The sequence below is a fragment of the Mustela nivalis genome, assembly GCF_964662115.1.
Source record: "Mustela nivalis genome assembly, chromosome: 10".
Taxonomy (NCBI): domain Eukaryota; kingdom Metazoa; phylum Chordata; class Mammalia; order Carnivora; family Mustelidae; genus Mustela; species Mustela nivalis.
In genome coordinates, this window is record NC_139029.1 from 22900752 (window position 1) to 22928149 (window position 27398).

At 40.9% G+C, this 27398-nt stretch overlaps 1 protein-coding gene across 4 annotated transcripts in view; it reads left to right on the forward strand.

Moving 5' to 3' along the window:
- Nucleotides 1–27398, forward strand: part of KPNA6 (karyopherin subunit alpha 6) — a 57423-nt gene that overhangs the window by 14885 nt on the left and 15140 nt on the right. For 2 of the 4 annotated variants that reach the window (XM_082685677.1, XM_082685679.1), the window contains 3 exons: nt 25204–25337; nt 26393–26485; nt 26897–26996. In XM_082685677.1, the coding sequence (XP_082541803.1) occupies nt 25204–25337; nt 26393–26485; nt 26897–26996 (327 nt within the window). Of the gene's footprint in view, nt 1–9213; nt 9299–17015; nt 17102–25203; nt 25338–26392; nt 26486–26896; nt 26997–27398 lie in introns of those variants that run through there. The other 2 variants (XM_082685678.1, XM_082685676.1) reach the window with 2 other exon arrangements.

Sequence of the window (27398 nt, forward strand, 5' to 3'; positions counted from 1 at the left end):
GCTTGATATTCTCTCTCTCAACTAAATGACTCTTTTATTAGAAAAGGCACTGTCATGCATAATGAAAATTATGTAAGTGTTCACTCATTGCATTGTTGGCTACCAGACAGCTAACATGACAAAATGCAACTCAATTTTTTTTTCAGCTTTCATTTATTTGAGAGAGCACACATGTGGAACCAAGCATAAGTGGTTGGGAGGGAGAGGTAGGGGACCCCCCACAACTGAGCAGGGAGCCTGGTATGGAGCTCGATCCCTGGACCCTAGGTCAGCCTGAGCCGAAGGTAGATGCTTAACGAGCTGAGCCACCCAATTGCCCCAAAACGCAACTCAGTTTTAATAATTGATTCTTAGCCTGCTATCTATGTATATTTTTTCCCCTGTTTTCTTTTTTAAGATTTTATTTGTTATTTGAGATTGAGAGAGTGTGAGCAGAAGGGGGCTGAGGAACAGAGAGGGACAGGGACAAGCAGATCACACTGAGCATGGAGCCCAGTGTGGGGCTCCATCTCATGACCCTGAGATCATGACCTGAGCCAGAATCAAGAGTCAGATTCTCAACCAGCGGAGCCCTTTAGTTGCCCCTTATCTTTCCCTGTCTTATATACAAATTGGTATATTCCTATTCCAGATTTTTTGTTTTGTATTTTTATTTTTATTTTATTTTTAAAAGCTTTTATTTATTTATTCATGAGAGAATGAGTGAGAGAGAGCATGAGAGAGGAGAAGGTCAGAGGGAGAATCAGACTCCCCAAAGAGCTGGGAGCCCGATGCGGGACTCGATCCTGGAAGTCCGGGATCATGACCTGAGCCGAAGGCAGTCATTCAACCAACTGAGCCACCCAGGCGCCCCTGTATTTTTATTTTGTTGAGTCTGTTGTTAACTGCTTTGGATCCTTTGGGAAACTTAAGTTTAAAATGTTGGATGGAACATTTGAGAGCACGTGTGTGATGTGCACTGTGCCATTGATTCCTGCTCTCAAAGATTTAATGGTTTAGAAGTGAGAGGAATGAGTTATAAATTAAAACTGTGTCATTGCAGGTTGTCAGTGGGAACAAATTTGGGTAACAAATCAGAGATAAAGTGGCCACTAGTTAAAATGACAAGGACAGATTTTAATCGATAATATACTATTATAACAGGGAAAAGTGTGCACTGAATTCAACTTCGATTTCTGTAGGGTTAACTGGGCATTTTAAAGGGAGGATAGAAGAATGGGGGGACAGAGAACAGGGACTCAGAAGAGTCAGGGAAGTGAAAAATTACAAAATGTGAGAAAGGGGGATTAGTTCATCTGAAACCCACCTGGGTTTGCTTAATGGTGTTTATTGACCTTAGGCTCCTACCCTGCCACAAAGCCTGGGAAATGGGGTCCTATTTTCATGTATTGGTGGAACAAACTGTAAATTCTTCTGCAGTCTTGAGATTTCTCAAACGGAACTATGTTACTGTTTTGTTCAAAGATTTATAGGCTGTCATTGAGGCCTAGTTGAGAAAAGGCTCAGAGGAAGCTGGATAGACTTTGGTTAAAGAGAGACTGGCACAGGTAGAAATCAGTTTATCAATCTGTTAAAAGTTTGGGGAGGAGGAAGTTCATGGCTGACTCTAAGGCCAAGTGTATGGTAATGGCATTAACTGAACAAGGGAAGAAACAGGCAGGAGGCAGTAGTAACAGTAGAGATTTGGTACTTGACATAGAAGTGGAGGTTGAGGGCACCTGCGTGGCTCTGTGGGTTAAAGCCTCTGCCTTCGGCTCAGGTCATGATCCCAGGGTCCTGGAATTGAGCCCCACATCGTGCTCTCTGCTCAGCAGGGAGCCTGCTTCCCCCATCTCTGCCTACTTATGATCTCTGTCTGTCAAATAAATTAACAGAATCTTTAAAAAAAAAAAAAAAGTGGAGGTTGAAGAAAGGGCGATTGTCCACACTGACAGTGAGAGATGGGCACTGAAGAGAACACAGTATGAAACCTGAGGAGTGGCAGGAAAGGTAGAAGTGGGAGAAGGTGGCACTGTCAGAATCATGGGTAGAGTTTCAAGAAGGCAAAGGTGATCATAGGTGATGAATTAGGAAGTCTAATAGAATCAAGGCAGACAAGGTCACTGGGTTTAGTAGTCTAAAACGTATTCTTCTGAAGCACTTGTGTGTCCTGATTTACAGCTTGTTTTTTATTCAGTTTTCATACCAGTTCTGGAAGAAATCTATGGTTTCAGGTTTCTAGGAAGAAACCCTTCTAAAATCTGCCTTTGGAAGTTGTGCTCCACTGCAGTCACAGGAAGATTTCTTTGTTGTACACTTTTTTTTTTAATTTTTAATTTTTAGATTTTTATTTATTTGGCAAGCAGAGAGGCAGGCAGAGAGACGTGGAAGCAGGCTCCCTGCCAAGCAGGGAGCCAATGTGGGGCTTGATCCCAGGCTACCCTGGGATCAGGACCTGAGCTGAAGGCAGAGGCTTTAACCCACTGAGCCACCCAGGCACCCCTGCTGTACACTTCTTCCGTGACTTACACTTCCTGGGAAATGTATATTATGCAGCTATTACAGCTAGGCCTTGTGTCTGAGGCAGTGTAGGTGTTCAGTAAATATTGAATAAATACTTGAACAGTGATTCATTAATAAATACTTGTATATCTATGATACTGTAGATGCTGGAGATATAAAAAAGGTCTGCCTTTGCAGAACTTAAAACATCCTATGGAAGAGAATAGACACAGACTGTAAAATAGTGTAATGAAGGAAGTAAAACAGGTGTTCTGACAAAAATAAGAGTAGTTTACTTTGGATTAAGGTAATGAGGAAAGGACCTAGCGATTCTAAGAGCTAGGGAAGAGCACTGTGGACAGAGAGAAAACAGGAAGTATGAAGACTGCAACCAGAAATCGCCTCCAAATAGTGATGGGGCCATTGTGACAGGGACATATAATGATGAAGATACAGAGTTGAATGAGATGAGATGAATATATAGGCAGGACCTTGAATTTGGAAGAGGTTTTTATTCTACATGGGAGTAGTGGTGTCTCTGGTTTTGTTGTGTGGTGGATGGGGGGCGTAGGGGAAGAGAGGAAGAGGTAGGCTCTTAGTAGCCAGGTGAGATAGTAGTGACTTGAACGGTATGGGGATCAGGAATTAAGACATGTAAATATAATCAAGACATATTCGGAGATAAAACTGAGACAGGTTTTGGCAGTAGATTAGATGAAAGTGGAGACAGAGGGAATCAGGGATGGCTTTTTCCTTAGGTTTTGACTTGACTAACTTGTAAATGTTGTTGGTGTTGCTTTTGAGGGAGGAAGAATTAGAGTTAGTTTTGGATATCCCAGATAAGGATTTTGATAGGTAGTTGAATATATGGATCTGGAGCTCAAGGGAGAAGGCTTGGCTTAGGACATAAATTTGGAAGTTATCATGGGAATGGATGAAATAACCTTGTAAGAGAATGTAGAAACCAGTATGTTGGGGTGCCTGGATGGCTGAGTCAGTTAAGCGGCTGCCTTCAGCTCAGGTCATGAACCCAGGGTGCTAGAATCGAGCCCCGCATTGGGCTTCCTGCTCTGCTGAGAGCCTGCTTCCCCCTCTCCCTCTGCCTGCCGCTCTACTTGTGCTATCTCTCTGTCAAATAAATAAAATCTTAAAAAGAAAAAAAGATAGAAACCAGTATGTAGATGTAGGGAGGAGGAGCCATTAAGAGGACTGAGAAAACTGGATGAGGTTGAGAGTGGTGCCAAGACAGCAGTGTTTCTGAGAGAATAGGGGGATTAGTAATCACTCTGAGAGTTGAAGAAGGGGACAAATTCCTCTCCATTAGATATGGCAACAGGGAGGTTGTTGGTGACCTTGATAAAAGCAGTTTTCTGTGGAACAGAAGAAATAGAAGTCAATTTGAAGAGGTAGAAGAGTGAACAGAGCACCCAGAGATTCAACAATAGTGGTAGTGCCTATTTTTAAAAGTTGGTCATTTTATCATGCGTTATATCTTACACATATAATATGTAATATTCAAGAAACATGTCACAAGAAAATTAAAGTGAATGGAGACTTAGGGTATGTAGATGACTTTCAAGAGAGATTGGGGCGCCTGGGTGGCTCAGTGGGTTAAGCCACTGCCTTCGGCTCGGGTCGTGATCTCAGGGTGCTGGGATCGAGTCCCACATCGGGCTCTCTGCTCAGCAGGGAGCCTGCTTCCCTCTCTCTCTGCCTGCCTCTCCGACTACTTGTGATTTCTCTCTGTCAAATAAATAAATAAAATCTTTAAAAAAAAAAAAAAAAAAAAAAAAAAAAAAAAAAGAGAGATTGCCATCATTATCAAATTTATTATCATTTGGACAGCCTACCATTATATGCCTCTTGATGGGGTAAGTATGAAACGCACAGCATCGCCTTAACGTATTATTGCCAGAAACATATCGTGAACCCAGAAGGCCTGGGTGGCTTAGTCGGTTAAGTTTCTGCCTTTGGTTCAGGTCATGATCCCAGAATCCAGGGATTGAGCCTCGTGTCAGGCTCCCTGCTCAGTGGAGAGCCTGCTTCTCCCTCTGTCTGCCCCACCCCGATGTTTGCTCGCACAGATCTTTCTTTCTCAAATAAAATCTTTTTTAAAAAAATACTGTGAACCTGAATCTACTCTAGCCTCAAGACCTAACTTCGGTTTTATAGGAAATACAAGAGATAAGCATGTAAATTAATGACAAAAAAATGAGATGCAGGGCATTCATTAAGACAACTGACCTAGTCTTTTCAGAAAGTCAGTATCACGAGTAAAGGGATGGGGCAGGGATTTTATAGATTAAAAATGACCGGAAGTTGGGAAAATGATGTTGTAATTTTTAAAGTTTTTTTTTTTTAAAGATTTTATTTATTTATTTGATAGAGACCACAAGTAGGCAGAGAGGCAGGCAGAGAGCCCGATGTGGGGCTCGATCCCAGCACCCTGGGATCATGACCCAAGCTGAAGGCAGAGGCTTTAACCCACTGAGCCACCCAGGCACCCCATAAAGTTTTTAATTGTTTGAAGCTATATACCTTAAATATGTATAGGTGAATGTCAGGAATTTGCTTAAGTGATTCAGGATCACTTAGTTGATGGAAATATAGATGAATGGCTACTAGTTGATTATTGACTCAATGATTGCATTGAGATTATTCTGTCTGCTTTTGTATATAATTGAAATTTTCCACAATAAAATTTTTTTTTTAAGATTTTGTTTATTTATTTGACAGAGAGAAATCACAAGTAGATGGAGAGGCAGGCAGAGAGAGAGAGAGAGGGAAGCAGGCTCCCTGCCAAGCAGAGAGCCCGATGCGGGACTCGATCCCAGGACCCTGAGATCATGACCTGAGCCGAAGGCAGCGGCTTAAAATGTTAAAAGACTAATACAGTGGGTGAGCCTTGACTAGGTTCTGGCTTGGGGTGGGGAAAACAAAAAGCCCAACGAACTATGACAACCATTTTGAAAGAAGAAAATTTGAGTATAGACAAGATAATAGGTGTTTCATTAATTTTCTTAAGTTTGAAATTGTGCTTATGTAAGAAGGCCCTTATTAGGAGGCACATACTAAAGTAATAAGGTAAAGTGCAAGGTATAACATTTACAACTTTAAAATGTTTAGTTTAGGGGTGCCTGGGTGGTTCAGTGGGTTAAAGCCTCTGCCTACAGCTCAGGTCATGATCCCAGGGTCCTGGGTTTGAGCCCTACATTGGGCTCTCTGCTCAGCAGGAAGCCTGCTTCCTCCTCTCTCTCTGCCTGCCTCTCTGCCTACTTGTGATCTCTGTCTGTCAAATAAATAAATAATATATATTTTTTAATAAAGATTTTATTTTTATTTATTTATTTATTTAATAAAGATTTATTTATTTGACAGAGACAGCAGAGAGGGAATGTAAGCAGGGGGAGTGGGAGAGGGGGAAACTGGCTTCCCGCTGAGCAGGGAGTCTAGTCTGGGGCTCGATCCCAGGACCCCGGGACCAGGACCCAAGCCGAAGGCAGACACCCAATGACTGAGCCACCCAGGCGCCAATAAAATTTTTTTTAAAAAAATGTTCAGTTACAATATAAATATAAAATATAATACATATCTATTTACATATATTTAACATTTTAAATATATATTTACATATTTCTATATGTAATATAAAATATATATACATATATATTTAAAATATCCATACATTTGATGGAGTAAAACAAATATGGCATTGTTAAAAATTGTTGAATCTTGGGGGGGCCTGGGTGTCTCAGTGGGTTAAGCCTCTGCCTTCGGCTCAGGTCATGATCCCAGTTTCCTGGGATCAAGTCCCGCATCAGGCTCTTTGCTCAGCGGAGATCCTGCTTCCCCCTCTCTCTCTGCCTTCCTCTCTGCCTACTTCTGATCTCTGTGTGTCAAAGAAATAAATAAAATCTTTAAAAAAAAAAAAAGACAATGCATAGATCAGTCTAGATAGAACCTAGTTCAAGGGCAGGAGCCAAATTGAACAGAATTATGTGTGTTGGGGGGATGGAAAGAAGTAATTCTCAGAGGTTGGATGAAAGTAGAGGCCTTTAGAGATTTAGATCCCAGCCCCAGCGTCACAGTTTAATAGCTGAATGATCTTGTGTAAGTCATAATGCTACTGAACCTGGTTCTTTAGCTGTTAATTGCTGTTTAGGTAGTGTCCAAGGGCTTAAAACACTTGATTTCACCACAGCCTCTGTCGAATCTTGTTTGGCCAGCACAATGTTGTAAAAACGGAGTATGAGTGCAATCCCTGATGTAATATTATGACCTGCTAAAAATCGTTCACCTCTTTACCTTTTAAGGCATTTGAGTTTGTGTTTAACTGAAATTCTGGGATGTGACCACATTGGTTTCTTTATCAGTGATGGAATAGCTTCCAACTCAGAATTCTGATAGATTTGCTGTTACCAATAGCTTTCCTTTTCTGGAAATGAGAAGAGACTGGAGTTTGGGACCAAATAGGTCAGGGTTGATATTAGCTTCCTCACTTGTTCACTTACCCTCTGAGTCTCTCTCTTTTTTTTTTTAAAGATTTTATTTATTTTATTTTGAAAGGCAGAGATTACAAGTAGGCAGAGAAGCAGGCAGAGAGAGAGGGGAGGAAGCAGGCTTCCTGCTGAACAGAGAGCCCCGATGCAGGGCTCAATCCCAGGACCCTGGGGTCATGACCTGAGCCGAAGGCAGAGGTTTAACCCACTGAGCCACCCAGGCGCCCCGAGTCTCATTTTTGTCATCTGTGGAATGGATTCTCAGGATTGTTGTGAAGATTAGAGATAAACCGACAAAGATTGGCACATTAGCAAATGTTACTAGCCTGCCAAGGCTTATGGGCTGTCTATCCTGATACCCTCTTACCCTTTCTTTTCAGTTAATAGTCATATGGCCATAGAGCTTTAACCCAGGAATCTTAATGCTGATACATATTTGCTAGAGAATTCCTAGTGAAAGGTATGAGAGGCCAATTGAAAAAAAAATTTTTTTCAACCTGGGAGGAATTACTTTCTTGAAGGAAGAGGCCTTATATTGAGGAGTAACCATTCCTCTTTTATCTCTCTTCCCAGTGCCATTAAGAAACCTTTAATGCATCATTGAGTTGTAAAGCTTCTTACTGTAGTATATGCCAAATAGTCAGTCTGTGTGATTTAAAGCGTTGGTTTATTCTCAGTACCTGGGCAGCTACAATAACATTTCTTTAGAAAGCCTTCCTCTGCTGAGGAGCGCCCCCTCCGCACCAGAACAAGGGAAATCATTTGAAAAGACTGTCTGCTTCATAGCATTCCAGGTCCCAGCTCCTTTGAAGATTGTCAGGTCATTGCCTAGAAAATAATGCTAGTTCCCTTATCTCCTAAATATAGCTCCTTTGGGTTCTTCCAGGCAAGATGCCTTGAATCAAGTGATTGCTTGGTAGCTTTTTGAAGTACAGACCATGAACATAAGGCTTTGATTTGGAAAGCCCTAGAGCCAGCAGGTGTACAGGATGTGAGCTTGAAGGTGTAGTAGTGTCATTTCCATCCACACACAGGACAGCTGGCTATGCGTAGTATGCCTTTTTCTGAGAACATGTGCAAAATTTTAAAGTTTTATGAGTCTCAAAATTTTAAACATGAGTGATTAAGTGGAGTATTGCAGTAACCTTTCTACTCATTGTGTGACTTAAGACTCAGGTTCTTTATCAGTTAGAGCTTACATTAAATTGCTAGGGCTGCCATAAAAAGTACCACAGCCTGTCTGGTTTAAACAAAGGAATTTATATTCTCCCAGTTCTGGAGGCTAGAATTCCAGGATCAGTCATGAGGGTTGGCTTTTTCTGAGTCCTTTCTCTCTCTGGTTTATCGGTGGCTGTCTTCATGTTTACATGGTATTCTCCCTCTGTGTACATCTGTATCTTAATCTTCTCCTTTTTATAAGGATACTAGTCATAGTGGGTTAGGGCCTTACCCCAGTATCCCCATCTCTTTAGAGACCCTGTTTCCATATAGTCATATTTGGAGAGACTAGGCACCAGGCCTTCAACATAGAAGTTGAAAGCAGGGCAGAATTCAGGTCTTAACAGGGTCTTTGCCTATCTTGTATTATTATTACTGGTCCCTTGGTTCTAAAAGTTTACAGAGTGCATGGTAACATTAGCCATTTATTTCCTAGAAATGGGTTGTATAACTTCAGAGATGTATTCACTTTGAGAGAGTTCCTTGTCTTAAGAAAACCCAAAGGCTGTCTCAGACAGTCAGATGCTAGAAAAGGTATATTTGTATCATGGATTTCTTTCTTTCTTTCTTTTTTTTTTTTAAGATTTTTGAAAATGAATTTTAGCTAGAGAGGGAGCATAAGGTGGTGGGGGGAGGGGGCAGAGGTAGAGGGAGAAGCAGGCTCTTCACTAATCAGGGAGCCCAACTTGGGACTTGATCCCAGGACCCCAGGATCATGACCTGAGCCAAAGGCAAATGCTTAACCAACTGAGACACCCAGGCATCTTGTATCATTGATTTCTTGATCCAGCCCCAGCAAGTAGAGTAGTGCATGATAGAAAAAGCCCCTCTGCCTGCTGGTCCCTAAATGAGAGTCCAGCATTCCTTTGGTTGCTGATTCCAGATGTGCTTCTGCAGTTGTTCCTTCTTCCAGTCTAACCTCCCCTGCCTGGCTTCTCCAGTGAAGTCATAAGCAAATATTTGTGATAGTTTCTTGTCACCATGGTGACTAAAGAAGCACATGCTGCTTCTCCTTCCAGCTTTGCTGTCAGCTCTGCCCAAAGGAGGGGACAGTCCTCTGGGAGAGCCCAGACTCAGAGTCATGAAAAACCATGTGTCAGGTAATGGGGGACAGCAATCCATAGCGCTGCCTTTAGGAATTTGCCCTTGCCTCTTAGTCTCCAGGCACAGGAGTAATCAGGAACCCCAAGGGAGGCCACTGCAATCCCCTAGAATTTTTTTTTTTTTTTTTAATAGTAAATTCACTTAGGGACACCTGGGTGGCTCAGTTGGTTAGGCTGTCTGTCTATCTGTCTTTGGTCAGGTCATGACCGCAGAGTCCTGGGATCAAGTCCTGCATCGGGCTCCTCGCTCAGCGGGGAGCCGCCTCCCTCTGCCTGCTGTTCCCCCTACTTGTGCTCTCTTTCTCTCTCTGACAAATAAATAAAATCTTTAAAAATAAAATAACAAATTCACTTGGGCTTTGCCAAGTGATGTGTATGTAGACACTCGCACATTCTAAGACCCACTGCTGCGATTGGTTCACCAGGCTACTTTCCGGAATGACTAAGGCACCATCTCTGAAGTTTCATTTCTTTAGTTTCTCTAGCTCCAGAATTCAACTCTTTTCAATGTCCATTTTCATCTCTCTTTCACTCAGTTTCTCTTAGAAGACTCTACTCTGCCCCTCTCCCATGTATGGGTATATGGGTGTTTCAACCCCCAATATTTCCTGGTTGAAGAACCAGCCCAAATCTTAATCTTGGAAGATTTCTTTTTAAACTCTCATTGCTGGGGCATCTGGGTGGCTCAGTTGGACAAGCGTCTGCCTTCAACTCAGGTCATAATCCCAGGATCCTGAGATTGAGCTCCCTGCTGAGCAGAGAACCTGCTTCTCCTTCTCTCTCTGCCTGCTGCTCTGCCTACTTGCAATCTCTCTCTCTCTCTCTGTGTCAAATAAATAAAATCTTAAAAAAAAAAAAAAAAGTTGTTTGTTATGGTCCCAGGTCAGAGAGGGAGCCACTGCATGCATATAGGGTCACAGAAGGAGGCAGAAGGGACGGGGCAAGCGTCTTAGGATTTTTTATTTATTTGACAGGCAGAGAGGGGAAGGGAGGGAACGGAGGGGAAGGGAAACAGGCCCCCTGCTGAGCAGAGAGCCCTATGTGGGGCTTGATCCCAGGACCCTGAGATCATGACCTGAGCCGAAGGCAGAGGCTTAACCCAGGCGCCCCAGGGGTAAGCTTCTTTAGGCCAGAGCCTTTACTGAGGTTTCTGAGGGAAAGTGAAGGCAGGGAGAGTAAACAGTTTAGGGTTGGCTAGTTTTGGGGTTTTTTGTTTTTTGTTTTTGTTTTAAGATTCATTTATTTGACAGAGCAAGAGAGCACAAGCAGGGGGATGTGGCATAGGGAGAGGGAGAACTAGGCTACCTGCTGAGCAGAGAGCCCAACGTGGGGCTCAACCTGGGATCCATGACCTGAGCCAAAGTCAGACGCTAAACCAAACTGAGCCACCTAGGTGCTCCCCCCATGTATTATTCTAAGCATTTTATGGTCTTAGCTTGTATTTAGGTTGCTGATCAATTTTTTTTTTAAATATTTTATTTATTTATATGACAGAGAGAGAGATCACAGTAGACAGAGAGGCAGGCAGAGAGTGAGAGAAGGAAGCAGGTTCCCCGCTGAGCAGAGAGCCCCATGTGGGACTCGATCCCAGAACGCTGAGATCATGACCCGAGCCGAAGGCAGCAGCCTGACCCACTGAGCCATCCAGGCACCCGGTTGCTGATAAAGTTTGAGTCACTTTTTGTATATGGTGTAAGCTAGGTGTCCAACTTCATTCCTTTAGATCTGGAAATCTAATTGTCCCTGCACTGTTTTTTTTTTTTTTTTTTTTTGAAGAGACTATTCATACTCCCTTGACACCCTTATTAAAGTTATTTAGCTGGCCATAGATGTGTGAATTTATTTTTACACTCTGAATTTTATTCCATTGATCTGTAAACACCCTATGCCAGTACCACACTTTTCTGATTACTATAGCTTTGTAGTAAGTTAGAAAATCAGGAAGTTCCAGTCTTCCAACTTTATTATTTAAGAGTGTGTTGTTAGTTTCCACCCACCTATTTGTGAATTTCTCTCTTCATTCTGTGTGCTCAGAGAAGATACTTTGTCTGATTTCAGTCTTTGAGAGTTCACTGAGACTCTTTGTTGACTCCAAGATCTGTCCTGGAGAATATTCCATGTATACCTGAGAAGGCATATTCTTTTGTTGGGTAGAATGTTCTATACGTCTTTTTAGGTCTAGCTCATTCATAATGTTGAAAATTTCTGTTTCCTAATTAATCTATTAAGCATTCATTTTATTAAAAAGATTTATTTATTTGAAAGAGAGCATGCATGAGCCCGGGGAGGGGCAGAGGAAGAGGGGGAGAGAGAATTGGAAACAGGTTGTTCTGAGCTTCAAGACCTGAGGTTATGTCCTGAGCCAAAACCAAGAGCCAGCCACTTAGCCTGCTGAGCAACACAGGCACCCTGGTGCCTTTATGTTTTATAATTGCTCTTATCTTTTTGATGAATTGACCCTTTTACCAGTATATGATATCCTTTATCTTTTAAACAGTTTCTAACTTGAAGTTTTTTATCTGTTATTAGTATAGCTATCCCAGCTCTCTTTTGATTACCATAAGGATGTAATATCTTTTCTCATCCATTTACTTTAAACTTGTTCCTGTTTTTAGGTATGTAGTAAGTCTTTTGCAGACAATGTATAGTGATTGGAGAGCTTAGTCTATTTACATATAATATATTACTGATAACGAAGGACTTCTGGCATTTTACTCATTGCTTTCTTTGTCTTACACCTTTACCTTTTTTGCCCCTCTCTTCCTCCATTACTGCCTTCTGTGTTTAGTTGTTTTTTGGTAGTGAATTCCCTTCTCATTTCCTTTTGTGTTTATGGGTTTGTTTGTTTTTTAAGATTTTATTTATTCATTTGACAGAAATCACAAGTAGGCAGAGAGGCAGGCAGAGAGAGAGAGGAGGAAGCAGGCTCCCTGCTGAACAGAGAGCCCGATGCGGGGCTCGATTCCAGGACCCTGGGATCATGACCTGAGCCGAAGGCAGAGGCTTTAACCCATTGAGCCACCCAGGCGCCCCTGTGTGTATGTTTTTAATGTCTATTTTGTGTGTGTATTTTTTTTCTTAGATATTGTGGTTACCATGGGGATTACATTTAACATTCTAAGTTTATAGCAATCTAGGTTGAATTGGTACCAACTTTAAAAAGTCTGTTTCTGTACAGTTCCAGTTCCTTTTATGTTGTCGCCATCACAAATTACATCTTACACATCATATGCCTGGTAACACAGATTTATAATTTATATGTTTGTCCTTTAAATCATCTAAGAAATAAAAAGTGAAGTTACAAACCAAAAATACAGTAATACTGAGTTTTATAATTACCCATGTAGTTACCATTACTGGGTTCAAGTTATTGTGGAGTCCTCCTCTCATTTCCTTTCATTTTCAGTTTGAAGGACTCCTTTAGTATTTCTTGTTTACAGCAGGTCTAGGGGTAACTTACTTCCTCGGCTTTTGTTTATCAGAAATGTCTTAATTTCTCCCTTGTTTTGAAGCACAGTTCGGTCAGATGTAGGATTCTTTGACAGTTGTTGTTTTTTTCCCCCCTTTTTTGTATCTTTAAATTTGTCATTCCAGTGCCTTCTTGCCTTTATGGTTTCTAATGAGAAATTGGCTTGTATGTGACGAATTGCTTCTCCTTCACTGCTTCCAAAATTCTTTTGTCTTTGGCTTTCAGCAGTTTGTCTAGATGTGGAGTTTATCTTCCTTGGGATTCAGTGAACATCTTTACATGTAGATTCATGACTTAAATTGAATTTGGGAGGTTTTCTGCCATTATTTCTTAAATTCTTTCTGTCCCTTTTTCTATTTCTTTGACTCCCATATTGCTTGTTGGAATTTGACGGATCTTCTAGGCTGTTACTTTTCAGTCTTCTTCCTTCAGCTCATCTCTGCTGCTTCTGTCGTTTGCCATTAAACCCCACTAGTGAGTTTTTCATTTCAGTTACTGTACTTTTCAACTCCAGAACTTTTTTCTTAAGTTCATTTATTTAAGTAATCTCTACATCCAGCATGGGGCTAACATTCACAAACCCAAAATCAAGGGTCCCATGATCCCAACTGAGCCAGCCAGGCACCCCTCAGTTCCAGAACTTCTGTTTTTCTTCTTCTGTTTGGTCATTTTTCTGTTTGTTGATACTCATTTTGTTCATTGTTTTCCTGATTTCCTTTTGTTTGTTTATTTGTTTATATTTAGCTCTTTTGGGTGTTTTGTTTGAAAGTCTTTGTCTAGTATGTCAAGTACCTTAGTTTTTTCAGGGAAAGTTTCTATCAGTTAATTTTGTCCTTTAGGCCGTATTTCTCTGTTTCTTTATATGCCTTGTGATTTTTTTTTTTATTAAAATTGGAAATTTGAATATTATATTGTAAGTCTGGAAATCAGTTTGTTTTCTATTTGTCATGTGTTCTTGGCCCTTTTTTCTTGTGAATAATTCCATTTTATCTCCATTATTGGCTTATTTTTTTAAAATGTTCTCAATGGAAAAAGGTTATTTTAATATGTACCTATAAGTTTACAATTTCTAATATACTTCCTTTTGTGACAATCTGAGTTATCACCTGGTAGTATTTTCCTTCTACTTAAAGAACTGATGTTTGTTTTTATTTTAGAACTGTAGTATTTCTTTCTTTTTTTTTTTTTTAAGATTTTATTTATTTATTTGACAGAGAGAAATCACAAGTAGATAGAGAGGCAGGCAGAGAGAGAGAGAGAGGGAAGCAGGCTCCCTGCTGAGCAGAGAGCCCGATGCGGGACTCGATCCCAGGACCCTGGGATCGTGACCTGAGCCGAAGGCAGCGGCTTAACCCACTGAGCCACCCAGGCACCCAAGAACTGTAGTATTTCTTTAGTACACATCTGCTAGAGACAAAAATCTCAGCTTTTGTTTGAAGAAGTTGATTTCTATTTCACTTCCATTTTTGAAAGTATTTTCATTGGGTATAGAATTCTAGTTTGACAGCTTTCCTTCAGTATATTAAGGATGGTATTTCATTATCTTCTCACTCAAGTAGTTTTTGGCAAAAAGTCACGTCATTCTTATCTTTGGTTTTCTACATGTAATCAGTCATTCTAGCTGTTTTTCAGATTATCTTTACCACTTTTTCAGAAATTTTGCTATGATGTGCCTTAATGTGATTTTCTTTCTTTCTTTTTTTTTTTTTTTAAAGATTTTATTTATTTATTTGACAGAGAGAGATCACAAGTAGGCAGAGAGGCAGGCAGAGAGAGAGAGAGAGGGGAGGAAGTAGGCTCCCTGCTGAGCAGGGAGCCCGATGCGGAACTCGATCCCAGGACCCTGAGATCATGACCTGAGCCGAAGGCAGTGGCTTAACCCACTGAGCCACCCAGGCGCCCCTTAATGTGATTTTCTTTGTTTTGTTTTTTAAAGATTTATTTGTTTGAGAGAGATAGTGTGCTCACATATGTGTGCAAGGGTGGGCAGAGGAAGAGAATCCAGACTCCGTGTTGAGCACAGAGCCCTACACAGGACTCAGTCTCACGACCCTGAGATCACCACCTGAGCTGAAGCCTAGAGTTGGACACTGAACTGACTGCACTACTCAGGTGTCCCTGATTTTCTTTGTGTTTTACCATGTTTTCTTGGGTATATGGGATCAGATTTGGAAATTTTTCAGTCTTTGTTTCTTAAGTTTTTTTTTTTTTTTCTGTCTCCCTCCTCCACCTTACTTCTTCCTTTGTGAATCCAGCTACAACAGGTGTATTGGGCCATTTGGTAACATTTGCACTGCAGCATCATTTTGGAGTCTGTCTCTGTTGATTGGTTTTTCTTCTGGCTGTGGGTCATACTTTCCTGCTTTTTGGCATATCTGTAAGTTTTTATTTGGATTTTTGATAAAATTTTGTTTTGTTTTTTAAAGGATGTAGAGTTTCATAGGCAGTTGTTACATTCTGCTCAGTTGATCTTGTTTTTAAAGTTTGTTGGTAGTCTTTTTAGGGATAGTTTAATGTCACTGTTAAAGTGTATCCTTTTAGGGTCTTCACTGAATGCCCTGAGTGATCAGTGAGGAATCTCCATTCTGATTCATCAAGTGCCTTCTCGCCCTTAGTCTCCAGCAAGGTTTTAAGGGAACCTTAAGCAGATTTCCTGAGTTTTTTTTTCTGTGTAGCTCACTCTTCTCTGGAACTCTGCCTCACAGTTTCCAGCTGTCTCAGTCTCCTTAAACCCTCCAGTCTCTTTCCCCAACTAATAAGATTGCTGTACTATTTGGTAACCCTCTCCCTGCTCAGTGGTCTAGAACATACTTCCAGGCAGAACGTCAAGGAGATAAGTAGGGCTTACACTCTTGGGGAATCACAGCTTTTCACTCCCTCGTGTCCAATATCTGAAACACTTTACAGCAGAAAGGTAAATCAGTCCCTGTTTTTCCACCATGACTGGAATGGAAATGATAGCTATGTTAATGTCTAACAAAGTAAGGAAAAAAGCATTGTTAAGGAATAATTTGGCTGTTTACAATTTTTTAAAAATTCTTCAGGGACGCCTGGTTGGCTCAGTCAGTTAACCATCTACCTTTGGCTCTGGTCATGATCCCAGGGTCGATCCTAGGATCAAGTCCCGCACTGGGCTCCTTGCTCACTAGGGAGCTTACTTCTCCCTCACCCTCTGCCTCCTGCTCCTCCTGCACAATTGTATACTCTCTGTCAAATAAATAAATAAAATATTTTTTTAAATTAAAAAATAATAAATTTTTTCAATATACCAGGAAGACAGGACTGTTCTAAATTTATGTACCTCTAATAACATTGTCATAGAATATACAAAGCAGAATAAAACTACAGGGTGAGGGGCTCCTGGGTGTCTCAGTGGGTTAAAGCCTCTGCCTTCGGCTCTGGTCATGATCTCAGAGTCCTGGGATCGAGCCCCATCTCAGGCTCTCTGCTCAGCAAGGAACCTGCTTCCTTCCTCTCTGCCTGTCTCTCTGTCTACTTGTGATCTCTCTCTGTCAAATAAGTAAATAAAATCTTAATTTAAAAGAAAAACTACAGGGTGAAATGGACACATTTAGTGTTGATAAGTCAAGAAAAAAAATTAGTAAAGCAGTGGGAAGAGTTGAGCAACATGGGGAACAACTTGATTTAATGGACATATGGTATATAGAATGCTATGAATAGTTATTAAAGAATACAGGTTCTTTTTTTTTTTTTTTTTTTAAGATTTTATTTGTTTGAGAGAGAGGGAGAAGCAGGCTCCCTGCTGAGCAGAGAGCCCAATGCGGGGCTCTATCCCAGGACCCTGAGATCATGACCTGAGCCAAAGGCAGAGGCTTAACCTTCTGAGCCACCCAGGTACCCTAGAATACAGGTTTTTCTTTTCTTTTCTTTTTTTTTTTAAGATTTTATTTATTTGGCAGAGAGAGGGGGAGAAGCAGGCTCCCTGCAAAGCAGAGAGCCCGATGCAGGGCTCGATCCCAGGACCCCAAGACCATGACCTGAGCCAAAGGCCGAGGCCCACCCACTGCGCCACCCAGGCGCCCCAATAGAGGTTCTTCTTAAGCACACATGGGACACTTAAATAAATTGAATGCATATTAAGCCAAAAAAGCAAATCTCCATTTTATTGATGGTTCCTGACTTATGATGGCTTAACTTACAATTTTTCAACTTTACCATGGTGTGAAAGCAATATACATTCAATAGAAACATTACTTTGAATCTTGAATTTAAGTCTTTTTCCAGGCTGGTGATATGTGGTACAGTACTCTCTCCTGATGCTGACCAGCAGCAGTGAGTCCCAGCTCCCCGTCAGCCATGTGATCACAAGGGTAAACAACTCATACACTTATAACCATTCTGTGCCCCTATAGCCATTCCTTTTTTTTCCCCCCACTTTCAATATAGTATTCAGTAAGTTACATGAGATAGTAAGTATGATAACTATAAAACAGGCTTTGTGTTAGATGAGTTTGCCCAACTATAGGCTAATATGAGTGTTCTGAGCACGTTTAAGGTAGGCTAGGCCAAGCTATGATATTCTGTAGGTTAGGCATATTAAATGCATTTTTTATTTTTTTTGGAGGGGACAGAGAGAGAAAAGCAGTGGGAGAAGCAGACTCCCTTCCGAGCAGAGACGCTGATGCATTTGGGGCTTGATCCCAGGACCTTGGGATCATGACCTGAGCTGAAAGCAGATGCTTATCTGACTGAGCCACCCAGGCGCCCCTTAAATGCATTTTGACTTACAGTGTATCGTTAGCTCAAGAGTGGGTTTATGAGGACATAGCCCAATCATAAGTCAAGGAAGATCTGTAAATTTAAAAGAATCTCTGAGACTCTAACTACAGTGTAATTATATTAGAAGTAAATGGTAGAAAAAGTAAGTCCCCAAATATCACTAATTTAAAAGAACATTTCATGATCCAAATAAAACTGATGGAAGTCAGGTATTCAGAAGTGAATTACAATGAAAATATTAATTTGAAGGAAATCTAAAAGACTTAGGGAAGGTTATAAGTGAAATAAAAAGTCTGAACATTAATGACAGGTACATTAGAAATTTAGAAAAAAGTAGAAAAATACACTTAGGAAAAAACAGATGGGCGGGGCTCCTGGGTGGCTCAGTTGGTTGAGTGTATGCCTTCAGCTCAGGTATAATCTCTGGGTCCTGGGATAGAGCCCCACATTGGGCTTCCTGCTCGGTGGGCAATCTGCTTTTCTCTTTTCCTCTGACCAACCCTGCCCCCATCCACTGCTCGTTTTCTCTTTCTCTCTCTCTCAAAAAAATAAATAAAATGTTTTTTAAAAAATAAAATTACCCATTAAGTCCTGTAATAAGCCGCATGTGGTCAGGATGAATTAGTTTTTTACACATTGCTGGATATGATTGAATATTATTTAGAATTTTTGTATCCTTGGGGCATCTGGGTGGCTCATTCGTTAAGCATCTGCCTTCAGCTCAGGTCCTGATCCCAGTGTCCTGGCATCGAGGTCATGGCATTGAGCTCCATATCAGACTCCCTGCTAAGCGGGGAGCCTGCTTCTCCCTCTCCAGCTTGTGTTGCCTCTCGCTGTCTCTTTCTCTGTTGAAATAAACAATCCTAAAATTTTTTTTTGTATTCTTGTTCACAAATGACTTAAGAAAAGTATAGGACCTTCTCATATTACTCTTCTTTGATGGTGTTAGCAAAAGAAATGCTCCTCAGGGCTCCTGGGTGGCTTAGTTACTAGGTTAAGCATCAGCTTGTGGTTTCTGCTCAGGTCATGATCTCATAGGTCTTGGGATTGAGCTCCAAGTCTTGCTTGGTGCCCAGTGGGGACTCTTCTCCTCCCCCCACTCACTGTCAAATAAATAAACCTTAAAAAAAAAAAAGACATACGGGGCACCTGGGTGGTTCATTGGGTTAAAGCCGCTGCCTTCGGCTCAGGTCATGACTCCCAGATTTCTGGGATCGAGCCCCATATCGGGCTCTTTGCTCGGCAGGGAACCTGCTTCCTTCTGTCTCTGCCTACTTGTGATCTCTGTCAAATTAAATAAATAAAATCTTTAAAAAAAAAAAAGACTCCTCCCTTTTCCTATTTTCTGAAAGTGTTTGAGTAAAATAACTAATTTATTGAAAATCTGGCAGAACTCCTCTGTAAAACCACTTGGGCCTGGCATTTTCTTTCTTTTTTTTTTTTTTAAGATTTTATTTATTCATTTGTCAGAAGAGGGAGAGAAAAAGAGACTTGAGTACAAGCTGGGGGAGCAGCAGGCAGAGGGAGAAGCAGACTCAAGCAGACTTGCCACTAAGGACGAACCTCACCCCCCTCCCCGTCCCCACGGCACTCAGATCTCTATCCCAGGACCCTGGGATCATGACCTGAGCTGAAGGCTGACACTTAACGAGCTGAGCCACTATGGCACCCAGCCTGGCATTTTCTTTGTGGACTAGTCTTTATTGTTGATTCAGTATGTTCATGATTATAAGGCTAGTCAAACATTCTATGTAAGTCAATTGTAGTAACTTATGTTATTCTAGGTATTTCTTTTCAAAGGGGTTAGTATAAAGTTAACATTCTTTTTAATTTCCTTAGTTACTTATTAGTTCTGTGTTTTTTTTTTTAATTTCTAATATTTGTGTCCTCCTTGGTTCTTTTAAAAACCTTACCAGATTTGAATTCTTTTAGTCTTCTGAAAGATGCAAGTTTTGCCTTTTTAAAAACTCTCTACTGTATGATTCTTCTGTGTTTACTTTTTTAAAAAAGATATTATTTGAGTACGTGCACAAGAATGCATGTATGGCGGGGAGTGGAAGAAGAGTGAGAAGTAAACTCCCTGCTGACCTGCTGAGCAGGAAGCCTGCCCATGGGGAGTCCCTCCTGGGTAATTTTATATTAGAAAATCTATAGTTTAATTCATTGATTATTCCTTTTTTTTTTTTTTTTTTAAGATTTATTTATTTATTTATTTGGCAGAGATCACAAGTAGGCAGAGAGGCAGGCAGGGAGAGAGCTCCACACTGAGCAGAGAGCCCGAGGTGAGGCTCGATCCCAGGACCCTGAGATCATGACCCGAGCTGAAGGCAGAGGCTTAACCCACTGAGCCACCCAGGCGCCCCATTAATTATTCCTTTTAAAGAGAAAAACCACATGTCATCTCAGTAGATGCAGAAAAAGGATTGGATAATAATCAACAGTTATGATTAAAAACGTGTAGAAAACTAGGAATACAGGATCTTTTTTAAACTGATAAAAGATGTATGCCAGGGCACCCGGGTGGCTCAGTTGATGCCTTTGGCTCAGGTTATAATCCCAGGGTCCTGGGATTGAGCCCCACATTGGGCTCCCTGCTAAGAAGGGAGCCTGCTTCTCCTCCCTCTGCCGCTCCTCCTGCTTATGTTCTCTCCCGCTCTCTCTCACTCTCAAATAAATAAAAATTTTTTTTAATTTAAATTCAATTAGCCAATGTATAGTACATCATTAGTTTCAGATGTAGAGTTCGGTAATTCATCAGTTGCATATAACACCCAGTGCTCATCACATCACGTGCCTTCCTTAATGCCCATCACCTTAAAGTTTTTCTTTCTTTTTTTTTTTTTTTTTTTTTTAAGATTGATTTTATTTATTTACTTGACAGATCACAAGTAAGCAGAGAGGGAGGCAGAGAGAGAGAGAGAGAGAGGGAAGCTGGCTCCCTGGTGAGCAGAGAGCCCAATGCGGGGCTCGAGTCTAGAACCCTGGGATCATGACCTGAGCCAAAGGCAGAGGCTTAACCCACTGAGCCACCCAGGCAGCCCACCCTAAAATCTTTTTTAAAAAAAAATTTATGTTAGAGAGTGTGTGTGTATGTGAGAGAGAGAGAGAGAGCAGGGGAGGGGCAGAGGGCAAAGTAGAGAAAGAATCTCAAGCGTACCCCAGTAGGGGGCTCAATCCCATGACCCTGAGATCACCACCTGAGCCAAAAACAAGAGTCAGACACTTAATGGACTGAGCCACCCAAGTGCCCCCCTCCAATAAAATCTTAAAAAAAAAGAAAGAAAGAAAGAAAGAAAAAATAGGATGTTGGAGCAAGAAAGAAATTGATCAATGTTAGAGATCCTATAACCAGACTTGGTCATAGAGGGAGATATGCTTGATTACTGAACACTTTCACTAATCCATGCTAAGACAATTATTTATCCACATGGAAAAAATGAAACTGAATCACTATCTCATATACATAGTTAAATTTCAGATAGATGAAACACTTGCATACAAAAGGCAAGCTTTAAAATCTCTAGAAGACATAAGAAGCTTTATCTTTGTGATTTGGGGAGTATGAAAGGATTTATTAAACAAGACACATAGGGGACACCTGGGTGGCTCCGGGGTTAATAAGCCTCTGCCTTTGGATCAGGTCATGATCGAAGAGTCCTGGGATTGAGCCCCCCGTCGGGCTCTCTGCTCACCAAGGAGCCAGCTTCCCACTCTCTCTCTGCCTGCCTCTCTGTCTACTTGTGATCTCTCTTTGTCAAATAAATAATCTTTAAAACAAAATGAAACAAAACAAAAAGACATATAGAAAAAGCTAAGTATAAAAGAAAAATTAAGCTATATGATATATATTAAGAACTTCTTGTTAAAGAACTCCATAAAGTATAAATTGAAAAAACGGAAAAGCTTCCAAGTGCAAGAAAATACTTGTAATACAGATAACCCACAAGTGATTAACAACTAGAGTTATTTTTTTTTTAATATAACATGTCACATTTATTGTGCTGCAGAGTTTTTTTTTTGTTTTTTTGTTTTTTTTTTTTAAAGATTTTATTTATTTATCAGAGAGAGAGAGAGCACAGGCAGACAGAATGGCAGGCAGAGGCAGAGGGAGAAGCAGGCTCCCTGCAGAGCAAGGAGCCCGATGTGGGACTCGATCCCAGGACGCCGGGATCATGACCCGAGCCGAAGGCAGCTGCTTAACCAACTGAGCCACCCAGGCGTCCCGAGTTATTTTTTTTTTTTTAAAGATTTTATTTATGTATTTATTTGACAGAGACATAGCACAAGTAGGCAGAGCATCAGGCAGAGGGAGAAGGAGAAGAAAGCTCTCAACTGAGCAGGGAGCCCAATGTGGGGCTTGATCCCAGGACCCTGGAATCATGACCTGAGCTGAAGCAGCCGCTGGACTGACCGAGCCACCCAGGCGCCCCAACAACTAGACTATCTAAAGAACTAAATATCAGTAAGAAAAGGGCAGATAATTCTGTAGAAAAATATTCACAATATACAGATATTTCACAGAAGGGGAAACATGGGTAATAAACATAAAATCTAACCTCGTTGGTAATCTAGGATATGCAAATCATTATCAGTGAAATACCTTATACACAGTAGATTGGCAAAGGTGAAAATTTCAGGTAACATATGTATCAATGGGAACCTGTAGTATATTGGTAAGGTAGTGTAAATTGGTATCACAGTGGAAGGCAACATGGTGCTAGTTGGTCAAGTTTAACATTTACCTGCATACAGCCCAGCAGTTCATTCCTTAGAGTTTTCAAAGGGATCTGCAGAGTATTTCAGAGGGCCTGGGAAATGAAGACTACGATGTTATTTGCCAGCTCAGAATGGATCAAAGACTTAATTTGTGAGAACTGAAGCTATAGAACTCCTTGAAGAAAATATTGGAAAAAAGAGCTGGGACTTGGCAATGATTTTTTTGGATATGACAGCAAAAACATAAGCAACAAAGGCAAAAATACACAAGTGGGACTACATCAGACTAAGAAAGCTTGAACTAAACTTAAAGACAGCTGTACATTGGGGCGCCTGGGTGGCTCAGTGGGTTAAATAAAGCCTCTGCCTTCGGCTCAGGTCGTGATCCCAGGGTCCTGGGATCGAGCCCCGCATCGGGCTCTCTGCTCAGCAGGGAGCCTGCTTCCTCCTCTCTCTCTCTGCCTGCCTCTCTGCCTACTTGTGATCTCTTTCTGTCAAATAAATAAATAAATAAATCTTTAAAAAAAAAAAAAATGGGCAAAGGACCCGAATAGACATTTTCCCCAGACATATGAGTGGCCAATAGGTACATGAAAAAAGTGCTTAACATTACCAGCCATCAGGGAAATGCAAATCAAAATCACAGTGAGGTATTACCTCACACCTGTTAGAAAGGCTGTTATCAAGAAAAAACAGGTAAGGTGTGCCTGCCTGGCTTAGTTGGAAGAACGGGCAACTCTTGATGGGGGGGTAATGAGTTCAAGCCCCACCTTGGGTGTAGCGGTTACTTAACTGAATAAGTAAACAAAACTTTAAAAACCCCAAGGGGTAACAAGTATTGGCAAGAATTTGGAGAAAAGGGAAGTTTGTACATGGCTGGTAAGAATATAAGTAGGTAAGAGTGCCTGGCTGCCTAGTCAGTAGAGTATGCAACTCTTAATCTCAGGGTGGTGAGTTTAAGTCCCAAACTAGGTATAGAGTTTACTTTAAAATTTAAAAAATTAATAATAATAATGTAAATAAGTATAGCTACTATGGAAAAGCGTATGGCACTACCTCAAAAATTTAAAAATATAACTACCTTATGATTTATCAATACCACTTCTGTGAAATGAAATCACTGTGTCAAAGACATATCTGTACCCTCGTGTCAGTTGCAGCAATATTTACAAGAGCCAAGACATGAAAACAACCTAAGTGTCCCATCAACAGATGAAGGGATAAGGAAAACATGAAGAATATATAAACAAGGGGTTATTATTCGATATATAAACAATGGGTTATTAAAAAGAAAGGAATTCTGTCATTTGTGACAATGTGGATGAATCTTGAGGTCATTATGCTAAGTAAAATAAGTCAAAAAGAGAAAGATAAATATAAATCCACGTATGTGTAGAATCTGGAAAGACCAAACTCATAGAAACTGTAGATTGGTGGCTGCCGGTGTGGAGTTGGGGGATCAATGAATGTTGTCAACAAGTACAAACTTCACTTGTAATGTAATTCTGGGGATCTCATGTATAGCATGGTGACTGTAGTTAAGAGCACTGTATTATATACAGTTGCCAAGAGAATAGATCTTAAATGTTTTCACACACACACACACACACACACACAGTAACTGAGGTGATAGATGTGTCACCTAACCTCGTGTGGTAATCATCTTGCCGTATGATGCATAGATCATCACTTCGTGGGCTTTAAACTTAAACAATGTTATAAATTATATCTCAATATAGCTGGAAAAAGTTTAAAGATATTTGCCATTTTTACTAATTTGATGTTCATATTGCAGAAGTAGTTCAAAAGCAATGATGGGTGAAATATCTGGTTCCTTAAAATGAAGACAGTGGCACCAAACTGTACTAGTAGTCCCTGTATTTGCCACTGACTCACTCGCTGTTGGGAAAAAATGTTTGCTAGTTTCACTTAAGAATGTCCTTGATGAAATAGTACAAGTAACCCAGTGTTTGAAAACGTGTCTGGAGGAGAAGGAGAATCACTCGTGGGTAATTAAGTTACTAGCTAAATTAGACACTTTAAATTGATACCATTTTTAAAGAAAAAGACGGACCAAAAAATAAACTATAGAGAACAAACTGGTGGTGCGGATGGTTGGGAAAATAAGAGGTGATAGGGATTAAGAGCGTGCTTAGCTCAATGAGCATTGAGTAATACACAGTTGTTGAATCACCCTGTTGTACACCTTGATACTAACATAACACGGTATATTAACTATACTTGAATATCTTTTAAAAGTTGACACTATTTTTACTTGAAAGAATGACCAGTTAGACACCAAGCAGACATTTTCTCAAAGCATTGAATGAAATTCGGGATAGCAGTTTTCTTTTGGCTGGAGTTGGAGGGGGGCTGAAGGAGCCCAGGGCAGGGTAAGGGTCTACAACAAGACTCAGGCACATTGATAATGTTCTAGTTCTTAGATTTGGTGATAGGTTTACAGATGATCATTGTATACCTTTTGTTTGGTAACTTAACATTATGTTTCTTTTTGTAGGTATCAAATATTACAGAATAAAGTTTAAATTTTAATTTGAAAAATAGATGGTGGGCATATTGAAGATAACATAATATTCCACCAAATTAGATATGCTGTCATGTATTTCACCTAGCTCGGTTAAATAATTCGGATTTATTGGGCAAATCAAGTTTTCTCTTTTGTCGTAGAGGTGATCGTAACTTGTGAGCATTTACCAAACAGCCTAGCACTGTTCTAAGTAGTACTTCATAGGTATTAACCTATTTAATCCTTCTTACAACCCTATGAAGTAGGAAGTTAATGTTCCTGTTTTAAAAATGAGATGTCAGGTGCTAAGTTACTGAAATTATCAGGCCTCCTTGAGGAGCTTCAGTCCCCCCAAACAAGGGAGGTTGGGAGGCTGGGAAGGGATAGAAGCCCAGTGAAAAGGAAATGCTGTCCTCTTAATAAGAGCTTTTGTATTATCTTTTTTTGTAGAGACCATGGCGAGCCCTGGGAAAGACAATTATCGAATGAAGAGCTATAAGAACAATGCCCTAAACCCTGAGGAAATGAGACGAAGAAGAGAAGAAGAGGGCATTCAGCTCCGGAAGCAAAAGCGGGAGCAGCAAGTAGGTTAACCTGAGTGCTCAAAACATCTGTTCAGGAATACAATTCAGCTCCCGTGGTTGGTCTCCACCTTTCATTGTCACCTTCCCCTTAGGAAAAGAGCTTAGCTCTATGGGCAACCCATCTAGTTTCCTTTATTGTAAAGAAATGTTGGAAGCTTTGAAAAAAGAGAACCAATCCCTTATTCCTTTTCCATAATTTAGAACAACTTATGGGGTGTCTGGTGACTGAGCAGGTTAAACATCTGACTCTTGATTTCAGCTCAGTCATGATTTTAGGGCTGTGTGATGGACCCCCCCCAATCAGGTTCTGCATGGGCATGAATCCTGCTTAAAATTCTCTCTCTCCCTCTCCAACTCAGCATGCACATATGCTCTCTCTCAATTAAAAAAAGAACAGTTTAGACATTATTTATTTATGTCTTCAGTATAACATTCTAGTTCTCACGCCTTGTTGCCTTCTCTCTTCCTCACCCTGATAGCCAGTATTAGGCCTGGCTCCTTAAAGAGTTCATCAGCCGTTCTGGCTGCCTTTCTTCTATGTCTTCAGTCCATTCTTTGTAAGTCTCCCTAGGACTGGTCCTCTGTGTTCTGTAGTCAGTATTCTGCCGTGAACCACCACCTGACTGGTGCCTTGCCCAGGTATGCAGACAGCTAACCTGCTTTTGCCCACCCTCTTGCTTTACTATTATTCCTTTCCTTCAAAGCCTTTTACACCCATCAACTTTATCTTTAAATGTTCTCTTAGGAGCACCTATCTGCCTTGGTCCGTAGAACATGTGACTCTCAATCTGTGACTCTCAATCTCAGGGTCATGAATTCAAGCCCCACATTGGGCATAGAGCTTAGTTTAAAAAAAGGAAGAAGTGTTCTCTTAGATGCGAACAATTAGGTGTAACATAGTAAAGCAGTTGAATATCTTTCCATGTCAGTATATTAAGCTTGGCATTATCTCAACTATGCTAGCATTTCCTTAACTAACTGCCGTAATTTCACATGGACATTCTTTGTTTTCTTTATTACAGTGAATAGTTTTACCACTATCTCTCTTCTTTCAGCTTTTTAAACGGAGAAATGTGGAGCTGATTAATGAAGAAGCCGCCATGTTCGACAGTCTCCTCATGGACTCCTATGTGAGCTCTACCACTGGGGTAAGGCCCTTGCGTGTGCTTCAGGCAGGCCTGGGAAGTACCGGTGTCTGCAGAACAGAAATTGGGCAGTTCTCGTCATCTAATGGCTTTGCCAACAGCCATGCGAAGTTCTTTCTTCCATGGTCCAGTTTTGTAACTGGTCAGCATAAAGAATCAATAGGGTTGCATCTGTAGTGGAGACACCTGAAGGAAACATTTAAGGGAAGCCATCATTTGGCTCAGAGGTTAGGAATTGTCCAAATGTCCCAACTTAAAGCAGCCGTAGGTTAAACAAATACCTTCTCCTGAGCCTGCTGTTATGCCATCCTCCTTCCTTCAAGTGTTTAGAAAGCAGGATGCCAAACAGAAGTGTGTATTCATATCTAGTTCTGGTGTTGGTTTGCAAAGTCTTCAATCTGCCTTATGTTCTAGGAGAGTGTGATCACACGGGAGATGGTGGAGATGCTCTTTTCTGATGATTCTGACCTGCAGTTAGCAACCACACAGAAATTCCGGAAACTTCTCTCCAAAGGTACAAAGCCTGGTCCTCCCCAGGGAGGCCCTATATGATTTAACCTCTTGTTTCCTCTCAATTGACTTCATTTTCTACTCCCCTTCACTCATTCTACTCTAGCCATACTGCTTTGGTATTCCTTGGACAAAACAGGCACATTCTTATCTATGCACTGGCTGTTCCCTCTGCCTGATACCCTCTGCTCACTGATAACTGTGTGACAACTCCCCGCTTCTATTAGTATATTCTAGGTTCTCAGTAAGCCTGCCCTGATGCCCTATCTAAAATTGCAAGTCCCCTCCACTCTCAGCGTTTTTACTCTTCTTACCCTGCCCTACTTCTTCTTTATTTCTTGTTACACTTACTAACATAATAGAATGTCTCTCCTCATTAGATACAAGCTCTGTGAGGGCAGAGACT